Source organism: Poeciliopsis prolifica, unplaced genomic scaffold (assembly GCF_027474105.1).
Source record: "Poeciliopsis prolifica strain line A6 unplaced genomic scaffold, Auburn_PproV2 SCAFFOLD005, whole genome shotgun sequence".
NCBI lineage: Eukaryota > Metazoa > Chordata > Actinopteri > Cyprinodontiformes > Poeciliidae > Poeciliopsis > Poeciliopsis prolifica.
In genome coordinates this window covers 8963545-8980071 of record NW_026562380.1, presented here as the reverse complement: position 1 = coordinate 8980071, position 16527 = coordinate 8963545, and the positions used below count along the sequence as shown (strand labels likewise).

Genomic DNA, 16527 nt, shown 5'->3' with positions numbered 1-16527 from the left:
TTAAATGCTTCAGGTCATCAAACTAACCTTAATATCTGACAAAGATAACAAGAGAAAATACTAAATTAATTTGTAAAACGTGATATTGTTCAATAACTCATTCTAATTTGGAGCCGCATCCAGAGCATAAATGTTCTCAAAGGTCGGGCTGTGACAGAACGATCGATAAAGGTACCCATTGGCAAACTGTTAAAATGTGAATTATTAGAAGATGAGGAGGTAATTAATACTAAACAACTTTTCATTTTGATCTAATTTGGCAGCATACAGATAAAAACTGCTTTCATTTGATTTATAAAAGAATATTTAAGCACACAACTGTTATCTTGTAGATCCCATTTATGTGTCCCACTGAAGTCTATCTCCATATAAAGAGTTATAGCAGTCGGGATTTGGCCCTCAGGCCTTCAGTTTGACAAGTGTATTAAGGGAAACAAGCAACTCTAACCCATGTTGCAGTTTCAGTGTCCCTTTAAACACGAGCTCACTAACCAAATTAATTAATTGATTCAGGTGTTCCAGAAACAATACTAAAGCTAAGTGGATGCATGCAGATTCAAACGAAGGTAAAACATATAAAATAAAATAAAAATATAGGAATAGGAGAATGTACATCAAGGGCAAATTTACAACATAAGAAAAACAAAACTGTATAATTATGCAAAACAGTATACTCAGATAAAAAGAAATGTAATTTAAATAAAATTTTAAAAAGAAAAATAAACAAAATGCATATTTAAGAATAAATAAATCAGCTGACCTAAACTTGATCAGTAATAGACTTGATGGCACACTGACAATCTGACGTTTCCTCAAATTATTATTGGTAATTACCCTTTTATGCCTGTAGAGGTCAGTGTTAAGCCAAATATTTAATTTGCAATTCTGTGTTCAAGAGGACTTTTGGCTCCACCCCACAACCTCTCCTCTCTGTCCTGTTCAAGTTTCATTTAAATTCAGCACCAGTCAGAACCAGACTAGCCATGCGATGGAAATAAAAGAACCTGAGCTAACAATTTTCAACACCTTGCTTCTTATGTTATTAAAACACACAGAACTCTTCAAAAAGAATGGATACATGCTTACTTCTGTGTTGTATTTCTACAGCATGAGATGAAAAATAAAAAATAAATCAGGCCAAATAATAAAAATTGTGCTTTAAGTCACTTTTGTACTTTATTCAACTGTTCCTGTCCTTTTACCATTGCGTCATGTGTTTCTGAGCAGTGTAAAGTACTCAGTCTAAATTGCATTTGCATTGCTCACAACAAGCCTCTAAGCCTATTTCCATCAAAGCATAAACATGCCTCTCTCAGCTGTTTGCTGCCAGAAGCCAAATCAAGAAAACATCCTGAATGGATCGATACCACAAAAAGGGAAAGATAAAAAAAATACATTTCTTGCAGCTAACAGCGAGGCTCAACCCTCTTAAGGGATTTCTGCATCTGTTCAGAGATGCTATCCCACAAGAGATGTGCATGTGAGGTTACTGCCACAGCAGCTAATTTACAGAGAAAATCAACAACATTTCTAGCCAAACAACAGTTTACTTTGTTGGAGCAACAGACGAGCCAATGAGAAAGTTATTCCAAATGTTGCTGTGATGCAGCCATGAACAAGGATCAAATTGGCAGCAGAATGGCGGCAACTTGTAGCTTTTCTTTGTAAATGTAAAACAGGATAAATCCATTCCCTCGCTGTTTGACGTAAATGATTAATTTTGGTCAATTCTGCTACAGGCTTCTGTGCCCTTGTTAACACATTATGTAGGTACAAGACTCGAGTCAATAGCGATATGAAAAAAGTCAATAAGAGACGGAGAGAAAAAAAGTGCATGAGCAGGAGGTTCAGAGTGAGAGCCAAATAAATTTCACTTTTATTCAGTGTCTTAAAAAGCAGCTGTTGTTGCAACAACAATACATCAGCAAAACAAGTTTTAGAAAATGTATTTTAATTTGTCAAACACATTTTAAAATTTAGATTGGTAGGAATCAAACCTCTCATCTCACACATATAAAACAGACGCCACATTTGTTCCACTTTGTAATATAGACTGATTTCTGCAGACACATTTCCTTGGGTTAAGACAATCATACAAACATGACATGTGTTTCTGAGAAGTGTAAAGTCAATTTATCTTGCTTCTAATACATCAACTATGAAACTAAATGTTCACTCAGTGTATAACATGTCTCATTCATCACCACGCTCCACGATGAAGAGATAATCGATGTTCTTCACTGGTGGCTGTTGCTCAGCTGTCAGATAACTTACAATCAGAATCTACAATCACATGTTAATGGACAGGGCACTAAGCTGAGTTTGACTAAAAAGCAATATTGCTCAGGAAGCATAATGTGGGTGAAAAGGGTGCCAGAAAGGGCCAAAAAGATTAATCAACATTATAATTTTGGAGTAATGTTTGGCAAGAATAAGAAAGTAATGCATATTTAGCTGTATTGTTTCACTTAGTGAAGGCAGTTTGCTTCTTATCTAGATTTAAAACAAAGCTTTACAATATTCTCGTTCACCTTTTATTGGGAATTAAACATTTTCTTAAAGCTCTGTTGGTGTGAATGGCAGGGAGAGAAAGACAAAATGAATTACTTCATTCACAGTGTTATCTTTTCACTCACATGATCTGAACCACCAACTTTAGGTCTTTCTCTCTCATCCACATAGTAGCTTGAAGACATGCATACAGCTACTATCAAATTCAAAGGTGCAGTGCCAGCTGGAACAAAAGAGGAACGCAAAAGAAGGAGAGAATAAGGTAGAGAGGGGGTGAGTTGGGTATTAGATATCCCCTGTGTGATCCTTCTTGTGTCCCAGACTCTCATCTATAGTTGGCTAACCAACAGCGGTGCACAGATAGAAAGAGATCCAGACAAGGACAACAAGGACACACTCCTTCACATTCACTGCTGATTTAATAAAGTTTACTAAATTATTGATATACTTCAGCTCCAAACCACTAAGAGAGGGATAATACTGTTCACCCTTGTTTTAGCAACACAACAGAAAGAAGACTTATTAAGCAATTCATTACTCTGAAATAATAGCCTGTCTCTGACATTTCTTTTCCTGTTGAGATTCTAAAGTGAAGGCTTTATGATTCTGAGAACCCATGGAGTGTGTGCAGCTCCACAGCTCCATACTGCGAGCACAAACACACTCCATTCTCCATTAGCTCGCCTATCAACTGAAGGGCAATTACAGAGAGGGCAGATGGACATAAAGGTGTGTGCATGAAATCAGACATAAATGGGTCCTCTGGTGACCAGCAAAACATTTTAACAGCACTTATTCTTCTGCATTATACCAATACCTCTCTATCATTGGCTAACATCTTCAATAGCTGCTTTCACATTTGGACGTAAACCATGGAGCTTCTGCACTTAACGATACCTACATCTTTCTAACCATGACATTAAGCTTCGCCTTCCAGACATCTAGTAAAGATCCTTTCAGCCTGCTCCATTTTGTCATCTAATTCTTTGAGGTAGTGCACTGCAGCGCCTTGACAATATATTGCCATCCCTTTGAACTTGTTCAAATTTTTTATATTATAAAGTAACTCCTATGTATGTTATTGGAATTCATTATAATCAACTGTAGTTTGGCATGTCAAAACTCTTTACGACCAATTTTTGCTGCACAACTCCTATCTATGGTTATGAGATACGAATCATAACAAGGGTCAAATCTTTTCTCCATAAGGTGACTGAGCTTAAATCACACACTGACATGCTCAGTCATCTGGAGGGAACTGCTGCTGCTCTGTACCTAATCAAGGCAATTAAGGCAATATTTGATCAATGTCTTCTTCTGAAGGCTTTTCTGGATTTTTCCACTGGGAGAAGACCTAGGAAAAGACAGAACTTTTGGGAGGGGCTAAATTTTCCTTTTAGCTTAGAAATGTAATGTAATAAAGCAGGGCCGTGCAGAGGCCTTTGGAGGGGCAGGGGCTCAAAATTAGAAAGGGGCACATTGAACAAGATCTTAAAACACCATACAACAACATAGCAACAACCTATATTAATCAAGAATTTAATTGGATCCTACTATATCATTACCGTCATGTGGGGAAATTCAAAACAAATGTAGTATATTTTCTCCAACAGGTATAAAGTTGCTGTTTCTCCTGGAGGGCCGAGTTGATCTGAGACTATAGCTGTTAAACAGACCATCGGAGAGAAGGTTGCTGGGTATGAAATAAGCAAATTTCTACCATTTTAATAATTAAGCCCTAATAATATAATAATATTACCTTGGTCCAGCCCTGCATGAACAGCCACTGAATAATAAGATTGTTGTGTGAGTTTCTTACCTAGCCTCTTATCTCGACAACCTGATTTCTAATAAGAAAAAATCATGGATCGATGACTGTTAATGTAGCCGTGGCTCTTGTCCAGTTGCTACGTCATTAAAATGGATATGACACATAAGAGTATCAAAAGTGATGGAGGAGCCCCCAGTCCTCAGTCTTGTCGCAGGCATTAACTACTTCACAAAGCCCAGTGCCAAGTTCATTTCCTTCAAGATGAATGACAAGAAAAAATGCTGTGGTGGACATGGAAACGTGCCAAATCTTTCACACAAGATTTAACAAGGAAAGACTAAAAGAAACAATAAACAAACAGTAGATTTCAGGGGCTCTATGCTTTGTAAACCTGGGAGATAGATAAAGGTATCTCTACCTACCAGACACAGAAAGAGCAGGATAACAGAACAATACATAATCACTGCTTTTGTATTGTAAGGTAAATTAAAGTTCTATAAGGCTACGGAAAAAGAAGAGAGGGAAGGAAGTAGTTTCAACAGACATGCTGCCACTCAGTACTGCACAGATCAACCCATTCAATATCCACCTCATACGCTAAACAGCACATCCCTGTCAATACCCATTACTCTAAAATATGTCAGTAAGTCGTAAAACTTCAGAGACTAAAGTGCTTTTCATAAACACTCAAAAGGAAATGTTCATTTCACTATATTTTTTTTCTGCAAAATTAGGTGCTGTTTATTTAGTGCAGGGTCAGCAACACAGCTCATTAAATTAATGAGCATAAAATGTATTTTTTCCCCTCACTTTCCTTGTTCTGACTCACCAGAAAATGACACAGAATGGGTCTTCAAAAGAAAGGATCATTAAAAACATTTTTTTTTCTTCTTTTAACTTTTCATTGTTTTGTTCAGAAAAAAATACATAAACATATTAAAACCAACATGCATAAAAATAAGGAATATAAGAGGATTAGAAGTCTACATAGAAGCATCCACTATAATAGACTAATGTGGAAGTAACAGATTGATTTACAAGTCAATAAATGAAAACATTACAGCAAAAACTCAACACAATAAGTTGCTTTCAATATGAACAAGCAAATGATTATGGATCCATGCTTACAAGTGGATAGCACACACTGAAAGGTGGTCTCCTAATCCTTTAGTGATTCTGAGGAGTCTGAACGCTACAGTCATTCCACCATCTGGACTAAGCTCCTCCATTAAAAAATTTCATTAGTGTAAGTATTCACCGGGGAGTTGGCACACGCAGATATACTCATTAAGGCAGCAATTTTCATAAAATATTATCAAAATATGTTAAACACTGAAATGCTGTCAGGAATGGAAGTATAATGTAATTTGAGCTCCATGCGTTTGTATATATCTGTGTTTGTTTGCCTCTGTGTACAAGTACTTGTAGAGTGCAGGGGCATGGATATTAGGTTTCCAAGTTTGTTTGTTTTTTAGTTGACAGAGCTGCTGGCACACCTTGACTGCTGGAGTCAGTCCAAAGGGTGCATCAGGGATGAAAAGTGGCTTTAGGATGATCTGCTAGAAAAAAAAAGTCTTAGTCTTTGCTGTTTTTATCTTAGTATGTATGGCAAGCCTGTCTCTCAAATTATAATTTATAGTTGGAGTACAGTGCATTAGTGCTAATGGTCATTAAAAGAGAAATCTTATGATCCAGACAACATATTGCAGACAGGGTAGGAGAACAGACGATAGGATCAAGATTGCCCATCTGCCCTATTGTCACAGTGAAGACAGTGATAAGAAGATGTGAACAACGTTGAGCAGATTGAAGGCAAACAGGGCAAAACTTAGGTCATTTTTGAGAAGACAGGCGAAGCAAAGCCTGGTGATAACTTCTGACATAAAGAAAAGAAATATCCCGTCAATTCTCTTTATGACCTAACCCCAGCCACATTTAGGCTAAGCAGCACAGAAATTATTTTAAAAATCTCAGCAAGTCCACTTCTGAATGGCTTGAAAAAAGGGTTTAGAAATATCCAAAGTTTGATTGTAATTTTATCATGAAAAAGGATAAAAACCCTCCATAGTTGAATTAAAATAATTCTGCTGAAAAGAACAAAACCCACAGAGGAGATCAGGTCTTACTACCCGGTTAATTAAGAAAACTTTTTCACCTTTTTATAAGCAGCATTTTGTTTTTTTCACAAGTTTTCTTTGTATTGTATAACTACAAAATTTGGAAACATGTAAATTGTAACCTAGTAAATACAGTTGTAATCTGTTAGAGGGAAATGCTTTTCCAATTTATTGTCTTGCCTATCACCTTGCATCTGGTACCGAATCATCCCACTGATGGATGATGAGAACATAATATGCTATTCTACTTTAATAGAATATATATATATATATATTCTAAAATATAGAATAATTCTATATTCTATATAAAATTATTCTATATAACATTCTATATATTCTATATATTATTCCATATAGAATAATATATTTAGTGGAAAGCACTGTTGCAATAGAATAGAATAGAATTATCAAAAAAGTTTAATTGAAGGTAAAACAATTTATGATATCAAGAAAGTTTTTTATAGAAAAACCTAATGAATGAAATTAGATTGTTTAATATGCATTATGTCAATCTAGACCACAAAACATGTCAGCTATAATCTGCAGTAGAACCGTATTTCCTTTCTTTCTGCATCCCCATATAAACCTTGTGAGCTAATGTGAGCTCTAAAAGTAACGCTGGCACTCCCTCAGTGAAACTGGTGTCTCTTCAGAGCACTCAGACCCACTCCTTCCATTGTGTTATCGATTGAAAGGTAAAAGCACACACCCAAGGGGCAGAGGAAGTCCACACACACAGCTAAAGTTACACGGTTGTGTGTGTGTGTTTGGGAAGGAGAGGGAGGGATAGAGTGTTGCACGGCCCACCGGTAACAGGAACCCTTAGGCAGAACTGTTGCCAACTGAGAACCGGAGGAAAAGGGCAGCACACTTAAAAGTAACCTTTCAAGCATTCAGTTGCGCGTTTCTGTAACTTTGATAATATTCAGCATAATTATAAAAAAAATTATATAAAAAGTTTTACCTTCCCCACCAACAGGCTCGAACATCCCAAATTGTTCCAGGACTTTGATGAAGAGACCCATGACCACCAACACAGCGATCATCTCCAAGCCATCCAAGCTTAACATCCTGGGGGACCGCCGTATGTCATCGCCCAGAACCGTACCACCAAGCCAAGTCGGGCTGCTCTGATCCTTGCCAGCAACGCAGCCACGCTCAATCTAAACACCTTGTCCAAGTTTAGGAAAGTTGTCCTTGACTCTCTTTCGTAGCTTTTTATCAACTTCGATCCAGTTGCAAATTTTCAGTGAATAAGTTGTGAAAACTTCCAATTAATACTGCAGATGGCTTGTGGGTTGATATTCATCAGCTATCTCACAAAATCTGTCTGAGTCAACCTCCTTTATTCGCCATCGGTTGCCATTAATGCTGAAGCTACAAGCAAGCGACACAGACATCCAAAGTGTCAAAACACTGGGCTCCAGTTTTAACTTTTTTTCTCTTCTGTCTTGTCTGTGTTTTTTATTTTCTTCTAGGCCCTCCTCGAGTGATGGAATCTGGGGCTATGCTGCGCCTGTTAGTCCTTTTGGCAGTGGTTGTCAGGAAGTGAATGTTGTGAGGGGGAAAAGCGAGTGAGTGAGAGAGAGTCGGCCGATAAAAAGAAGGGAGAGAGGATGAGTTGGAGATGGCATAGAAAATGAGAGGGAGGGAGGGAGGAATAACTATCTGCGGCAGAGAGTGGGCAAGAAGCATGCACATGCACACAAACAGTGACACAGAGATTTTTGGTGGGGGAGATGCTGAGAAATGTCTTCTCTTTCCAGTAACATTTGATTGATTTGCACAGTGATGTTTCCTTGGAAACGGAAAGTGAGTGTGGAATATATTGGCAAGACAATATGCAATAATGTCCATCCAAATTCGAATATCACCTAGCAAGCATCTTTTGACTGTGTCACGACTGTGGCATCCTTTCTGAAGCGTGCAAATGCCTACAGGTTGGTATCATGTTCCATTAACTTTTAAACATCTCTGTGAAAGTTTTGTATGCAAATTGTTTTTACAGACAATATTGAGCTTAAGAAACCAATGCCAAAGATTAAAGCAAATGGAGAATAAATCTTTATGCATCACTCCCAGACTGTGAAATCTGTTTGTAAATGTGTAATTAACTTCTGTTGACCTAACATTGTGAAGACACATTCAGCTGGCGGTGCTCAAAAGAACATTTAATGCAAAATGAGGAAGAAACACTAAAAAGAAACTTAATGTGTAACTAACCCCCAAGTGAAAGCATAGCCCTCGCACATATTGAGAAATCCCAGCAAGGTGGGTGGAGCCTGGAGACACGGAGGGATGTGGCCAAGTGTGGACTGGAGTGGAACAGTGGGGTTGTGGTCAGGAAGAGGGAAGCACTGCTGCATACTTTAAACTTTCTTGTTATATTAAATGGCATTCCAGACACAAAACAATTCCACAGAAACATAAAAATAAAACCCTAAATAACCTATTTACAGTTTGTTGGCAAAAATTACTTAATTTAGGGGTTCTATTTAAATTTTAAAGAGCTTTGGTTTATCCTACAGAAATCTAAGCTGCTTCAACTTATACTAACGTACTGAAAATGTAAGAGTTTATTAGCTTATATAGTAAATAATCTGTTCAAAGCAGCATAATTACATGTTCAGTGAACTCTGCTTGACAACTTTAAATGTAAGGAAACTGTTTCTTTAACCAAAAAACTTAAATTGAGCACTGGTCATTCTAAAGAGATGAAGTATTGTTTTTTTCTCTGTGGAAAACAGCTGCTGCAAACAAAGTCTTTAGGAAAACTTTGACTCGTTTATGGGAGAACGAATCCATTATTTCCACACGATGTCCTCTGTTAAGATGCAATTCTCCCTGTGGGATATGAATACTGGTCAATTACAGACACCACTATACAAATTGAAGACTCCTTCATTGATCTGAAACCAGAAAACTTATGTAGAATTAAGCCCAACTCCAGCTGGAATGCACCCCAGTGGAGATCATACTCCAATTTCTTCAAGATCTGTCTAAAATAGTGGGAAATATGCAGAGAGCACCAATGGGTTAAAGCAGCACTATAAGATGAAACTGAGCAGCAACTTCTAATTTTGCTCAGTATTTAGGGTTTTATTAAGGCTTTATTTTTATTTTCACCATTACTGAAATAACAGCATAAGTGCATCTGAAAAGGCACATTTTACAGATAGACAACCTGAAAAGAAAGCCTGAAACAAACTGTTTCTTGTTTTCATATTTCAAAATGTACTATGGACACATATAGCCATTAAACCTTTCTCACTGTAACAGAATTATCATTTGCATATATGGATGATGAAATAGCAATTGTTTTAATTAAGAAAATGGAGTGTTTCCTTCACACTCTATAGGGTATGTATCAAATGGATGTGTACTTGCTTGTTGGCCACACTAAAAGGTTTAGTGGAAAACACTCTTATTCCCAGAGTGACTAATAGATTCTGCAATGTAGAAAAGGTAGGTGAGATTTGTAAAAACAAAATAAAGAGAGCAGATTTCTTACTCAACAAAAGGAGACTCTCCATTTGTTACACTTTTTGCCAAAGATTATGATATACTTATTTCTGCAAAACACCTCAGTCTTAATCAAAATCTTGCTTTTCAGGTTAAAACATCCCAGGTCAAAGGGATATGGACACCACACAGTTCATGCTAAGGTGAAGATAATTTCTGCTGGTGGTGACTGCAGTCAGACCGTTTAGCAGACAGTGTGGTTAAAGGGAAGCATAAGTTTTCAAAAGGAAATATGCATTTGGTCACCTTTTAACTCAGTATTACCAACTTTAAATAAAGATCATATTAATAAAAGAAATAAATATAAACTACTTACTGCTGAAAGCTTGACTTTAGAATGTTTAACAGTATGATTTAAATGATTCTGCAGCTCCTCCGGAGTTAAATGAAAGTTAAAAGTGTTTCTAGGTGAAACCATAATGACACAGCACATCCTCAGAACTGGTAGACTTTCAGGATGTTGTAAAAACTGACTCCATTAAGACCAGTTGTCCACTTTTATAATTGATGTGCACGTGTCGGGCCTGTCAGCTTAGGTGGATTGCCATGTTTTGGCTGGTTTGCCATTTTATCATACTTGTTCTCTTTTTAAATAATGCATTCACTGATCTTCATGAAGTTGTTTGTTCTGTTATGTCCTTAATATTTCTAATGCATTTACAAAACTTGTTCAGTTTTGGATGGACTGTACTGAATTTTTTTTTAGGGGTATCAGAGTAGTGAAGAGGGTGGAAAGCAAATGTGAGACACAAAGGACAGACATGAAGACTTACTCCAGTTTAATGAAACCGTAGAATAATATTTTATGTGATTATTTTTTCCATAAAGTACCCTAACACTGTCAGCTTGTAATGTTGCATGAACAAATAAATATCAATAGGAATCCATGCAGGCGGTAGCCATCAGCCACCATCTGATGTTTTCTGCTAGCATGGCTTCAAGTGAGGGTGTCATCTTGTGCAGCACAAATAACATAATGAGACAAATATGTGTTTCCTCTAAGTCCCACTGTCTCAATGTGTTTCACTTTCAATGTTTTTTCTGAGAGGAATTGTGGAAGAAAGCAGTAACTTCGCTAACAGGCTACGTATCAATTCAGATCCCTTGAGGATTTTCTGTCTTGAGGTTCCTATCGCTCATTTAAGCTATGGTGATTCAAGACTGCACCTCATTATAGCATCACAATGTCTAATAAACAGAAGAGGACCATTTTCTGTCTTCCTAATATCCTAATATCTACTGAAAGTTGCACAAATATAAACACAAGACAGACAAGGTGACAGAAAAACTACTTCTGTGTGGAATCAATATCCTCATACACAGCGCAAAGGCAACCAGACACCAAGAAGTTTATCTGTCCGCTCTATGACAGTAATGTATACGGGCTGTGCTAACGCAGAGCTAAGATTGCAGAAACAATAAATGTACATGCAGTGATACCGAAGCACACACTCACAACAGAGACGGAGACAGCAGAATGTGAAATCTGAGCCTAACCTGTTGGTTAGAAATGATTTTCCTGCCTATTGAGATGCTGAAGATTTTTCATTTGATTGGAGAGATGCAAAGGTGGAATGCAACAGAGGGAAACGGCACATTGTTGCCACAGAAATGAAAAAAGTCAGAGAGAACATGGAAGAACAAAGGAAGGACATGTTCAAGAGTTGCTAAGATCAGATTCCTCTGTTTCCAGGGGGAAAAGACATCTATTCTTTATTAACCAGCAGCATCTGTCCCCTCCTGGAGGCTTTTTCACCTCATTCAGGCTGTCACCACGGAAAATTGGATCTGCAGATGTGTCCTCTACTGCTACACACATCACACTTTCTCCTCCACCTTTCAGCAGGACTGCAAGAAGGAGATATATTTTCAGAAGTCTCACAAGTGATTACAAGCAGCCCATGCTGCTTTGTGTTGCCTGATTAGAGGAGTGGAAACTGTTGCTGTTTCCACTTGCAGTTCTTGTTAAGAGGTGCATCAGCTTTTATGTACCAATTTACCTCCATCCTTTACATAAAGATCAGTGGTGTGCAAAGAAACTAAAACAGCCCTTTGTTATACAGACAGCATAAAAAGAGTTGGGAGAAAATTTTATAAAAAGGAGTGTAAAATATATACACTCAACTCTTTTCTAATTAGCTCTTTCAATAGACAAACTTGTCCAATTACAAGTTTATTAACTATAAAGAAAAAAGTTTGTATCAGAGCTAAATTGGCTGGAAGTTAAGAGCCAGTTACCATCAATGAGATATGCGAAGGTTTTGAGGACTTGCAATTTGAAAACAACTAAGATTTTCTATCATATTCCTGCAAAGCGTCAAAGTTTGTTTAAAGAGATGCAAGAGAAAGTCCTGGAAGGATTCTAGTTTTCACTAATTGAGTGAAGAATTAAATTATTCAAAGCTGTCCCCTCACCCACTTGTTGCTGATCACTGAATGTCACCAGAAGGTAAAACAGGTCCAAAAATACACATATACACATTGGTTATTGAAACTAGAGAAGGATATTCCATCATTCAATCTATGTAAACACTGTTATATAGAGTTTGGAGGTATTTTCTCCATGCACTCCATTAATATATGTGTACACTGCCAGGCCAAAACAAAAATAAATTGCCATGTGGATGCAGGTATGAGCTTCCTGTTGGATAGTTATTGCATGAACAATTGTCTTCTAGCTGGCATAGTTTTTTTTTTTTTTTTTGTAAACACGGCTGATGCGATGAGCTTCTCATTTCCTAAGCAATCATGAGGAAAATACATTCTGTGGTTGTGGGAAAGATGCTGGTCTGTTTAACAAGGGTCAAATTATTGGAATCAAGCAGGAAAAAAAACATCTAAGGAGATTGTAGAAACTGCTGAATTTGGGATGAGAACTGTGCAGTATATCATTAAAACGAGAAGGACAGTGGGGAGCCATCGATGAGGGAGAAATGTGGTCAGAAAAATCCTTCATGACTTATGACCGGTGAATACTAAAATGTTTGGTGACATCTAAAGAAAACTCAGGGCTATATAGTAAAAGTCAGAGCCTTCCCATTCACAATGAAAAGGGAACTCAAAGGATTGGGGCTGAACATCTGCGTCATAAACCTGTGATCTGGAGTGACTGCAGATGGTCAGGTGCAAGCTCAGAGACATTATGAGGTCAGCATGCAACCTGAATATACTGAATGACCAGGTTATTCTGTCAATATATTGTTTCTTCCCTGGTGACAAGCAGATGTTCCAAGATAAAACCCTTCATCAAGCAAAACTTGTGAATGAGTGGTTCAGTGAGCATGAGATATAATTTTCACACATGTATCTGCTGTGTTATTCAGAGCTCAGAACTGAACAACATTGAGAATCTTTGGGATGTGCTAGAGAAGGCTTTGCACAGTGGACAGACTCATGCAAGATCATGGTAAAAATGTCACAATACATTTTGTGACATTTCAGAAGCAAATGTGTGTTATAACCAAAGTTAAAGGCGGTCCAATTAAATGTCTGAGCTTTTTTTTGTATAGACCTACATGAGTTCATCTCAGGTTAAAAGGGCTTTTCTGTCATCAGTTTTCTTGTCACCGAAATGCTCTTCTCAAATTCAAAATACAGAAAACAGTCTAAAACTCTTTAAAAGCACCGCATCTGTTACTTTTCCAAGAATGTGGAGTGCTCAGTTTTAAGAACGAAATCTGTTCACTTTCTTTTCTTTCCAGGCTCCTTATTGATTTTTCCAAATTTATTCTGCTGCTAAATATACTTCAAGATGCTCTGAGATGTGAGCTCTGAGGGTAAACAGACCAACTGATAAGAGCTGAACTGTAGAGGTTGTTGTTCACATTTGTGGTGGTGGGTTTAAGAGTTTCATGGTGCTACAGCAAATGACTATTGATGTATGTGTCAGTGCTAACATGTACTGTTAGCGCGTGTCAAGCTGAAGACCTCGGGGAAATGTTTTAAATCAGTAGGTTGGCAAATAGGAAGATTATGTTAGGTTGGTGGATTTTAACTTGAAGCAGTAATTAAGAATTTACTACAAAAAAGTAAAAAACAGGCATGCCATGTAAAATAAATTGATATCCTCACCACAAAAGGTTAAAATTAAACAGATGATGCATTAATGCTGACTCTTGCTCCATTAGAGCATTAAATGTAAACCCTCTTTTCCCCAGATTATTATAATTTAATATCATTGTTCATTTTTGCTTCACAAGAATGGAGTCTGGAAAACAAAGAACTGCTGTGACCAAAAAGGTACATTTTAATTTTTCTGCCATCTCACAGCTTAATAAAAAGTTTCCCATCATTCTACAGTAATAATATTCTCTTTAGCCAACGGCAAAATCTCACTGTGATCACTCTCAGACAACATCAATAAAACATATTACAACACAATTGAAGAGGTGATTCAAATGGAACTAAAGGTTACAGAGGTAGACAAGGACATCTAGTGGACATGTAGAGCAAAGATCAGACACTGTGAAGCAGATCAAGATACCCCAGTGAGGAGCAAGGTTGCTTAAGATTTATTGATATATTTATATTTATTGATAGCCTTCAGTATTGGCATCAACCAATTAAACAAAAGCTTTTAATAGTTACAGTTTTCTTTCCTCCCTGCTTAGTGTTTTGTATAAAACACAGAGTGGTGCAAAGTTATTTACACCCTCTGACTTTCTTCCTATTTTGTCACATCACAACCACAAACATCAAAGTACTTTATCTGAATTATATGTATTAGGCCCACACAAAGCAGAGGAATATTGAAGAAAAAGGTTACACAACTTCAAAAATCATTCCCAAATAAAAAATTTAAATGTTTAGCCCCTTCCAGTATTATACCCCGAAACAAAATGCAGTACAACAATTTGCCTACAGAATCCAGAGTCTCTATATAAATGCAGCTGTTTTCAAAGATTTATGAGACAACATTAATAAATAAGCTCTATAAAGACAGATCAGTGAGAACATTGTGAAGAGATTTAAAACAAGGCTCGATTATTCACAATGTCTCAACTTTTGCATATCTGTTTTCTATCATCAGGAAACAGAAAGAGTGTGGCACAACTGCTAAACTGATGCTTTGTCTAAGGTTATTCAGGTTATACATCACTAGGCATCCATCTCCTAGCAACAAGAGCATCAATTGGAGAAGTCACCTGAAGGCTCAGGTTGAATCTGCAGAGGTCACAGGTCAAAGAAATTGTCAACAGGACAATTTGTGCACTCTGTGAATCTGTCCTTCATGAAAGAGTTGGAGAAGGAAAGCTATTGTTAACAGAAATATTTTTTTAAAAGTCTTGGTTGTCACAGCTTAGCAGGAAGCACAGCACACAAGTGAAAGAAATACCTCTGGTTAGATGGGGGTCAAAGTTAAACATTCTAGCTATTTTTGCAAAAATAGCTTTTGTGGCAGAAAATTAACTCAGAAATCACACCAACCAGCAACAAAGCATGGTGGCAGCAGCATTACACTATGGAAATGGTATTCCTTTAGCAGGAACAAAGAAACTTTTCAGTCCTGGAGAGATAATGAGGAGGGCCAACTGCAGGACAATCAAGGACAGAAACCTGTTGGAGGCGGTAAAATATTTAGGATGAGGGCAAAAGTTCAACTTCCAGCAGCTTAAACAACCCTAAGCACAAACACTGTTCATCCGGTGCGACAACTATAATTGCTTCTACTTCTAAAGTATTGTCTCAAGTAGGCCGATAAATAGATGCAGATAAGATTTATCCAATTTATTTTTAGTTTACTTGTTGTGGGTCTTTTATATAAGATCACAGTATGACACATTGCAGCACATTATTGTAATGTATGAAAATGTCAATAAATAAAGCATTTAAGTGTTTCTGAAAGGACTGTAAATAGGTTACTCTTTATGTAAATTTAAAAATTCATAAAGCTTTTTTTTTTAAATTACTACAACATAATTCACAATGTGGGAATTTTTCAAATCTGCAGATTGTACCTCTGGGCATCTAATTTACTCCATTAACCCTCTAATTTTCAATGAAAGCGCTTCTCACCTTTCTTTATGAACAGCCAGAAAGACAGTGAAAAAAATCAGCATAAAAATAAGGGCGTAAAAACCTCCAGTGCCCTCCTCTGGGCTGCCTAAAAAAAACAGCAACGGAAGAGCTTTGCATTTCATTTTTAGCTCTCATCTAAAAATGATCGCTGGGCATCAAGATGACTCTGAGTTGTTTGACATGTTGGTTCAGGTAATCAGCAGTGCTGTCATCTTTCAACTTTTGGCATCATGACATACTCTGCATATGGATTTTTTTCCACATATTAAGCACACCCAAACAAACACATGCATTCATGCATGGACTCCTTTGATGAGGCACACTTTGTTTTTCATTCACAATGTTATGGAAGAAGTAGGTGAAAAAGTAACCAATCAGCCAGCCAATATACAGCCTTTCATTCATGTCTTGTACATCCAACAGCAGCGTGTCTGGCACTTTGCTGTGTTAGTCATGCCTCATGGCAGCACACAAAGCATCAGGATACAATGCAGGCTGGTGGGAGCAGCACAGCATGTAAACACTGAGCTCTGCAACAGGAACTGAAAACACAGCTACTAAAAATGTTGGGAGGAAACTAGAAACTCT

The 16527-nt window shown here is 37.3% G+C and overlaps 1 protein-coding gene across 4 annotated transcripts in view; it reads right to left on the bottom strand.

Moving 5' to 3' along the window:
* Positions 1-16527, bottom strand: part of LOC129359903 (Kv channel-interacting protein 2-like) — an 87605-nt gene that overhangs the window by 14009 nt on the left and 57069 nt on the right. The window contains exon 1 of one of the 4 annotated variants that reach the window (XM_055029855.1): positions 7364-7980. The exons of the other annotated variants lie outside the window; for them this stretch is intronic. Coding sequence (XP_054885830.1) covers positions 7364-7469 — 106 coding nt within the window. The 5' untranslated portion in view covers positions 7470-7980. Of the gene's footprint in view, positions 1-7363; positions 7981-16527 lie in introns of those variants that run through there. 4 annotated transcript variants of the gene reach the window in all.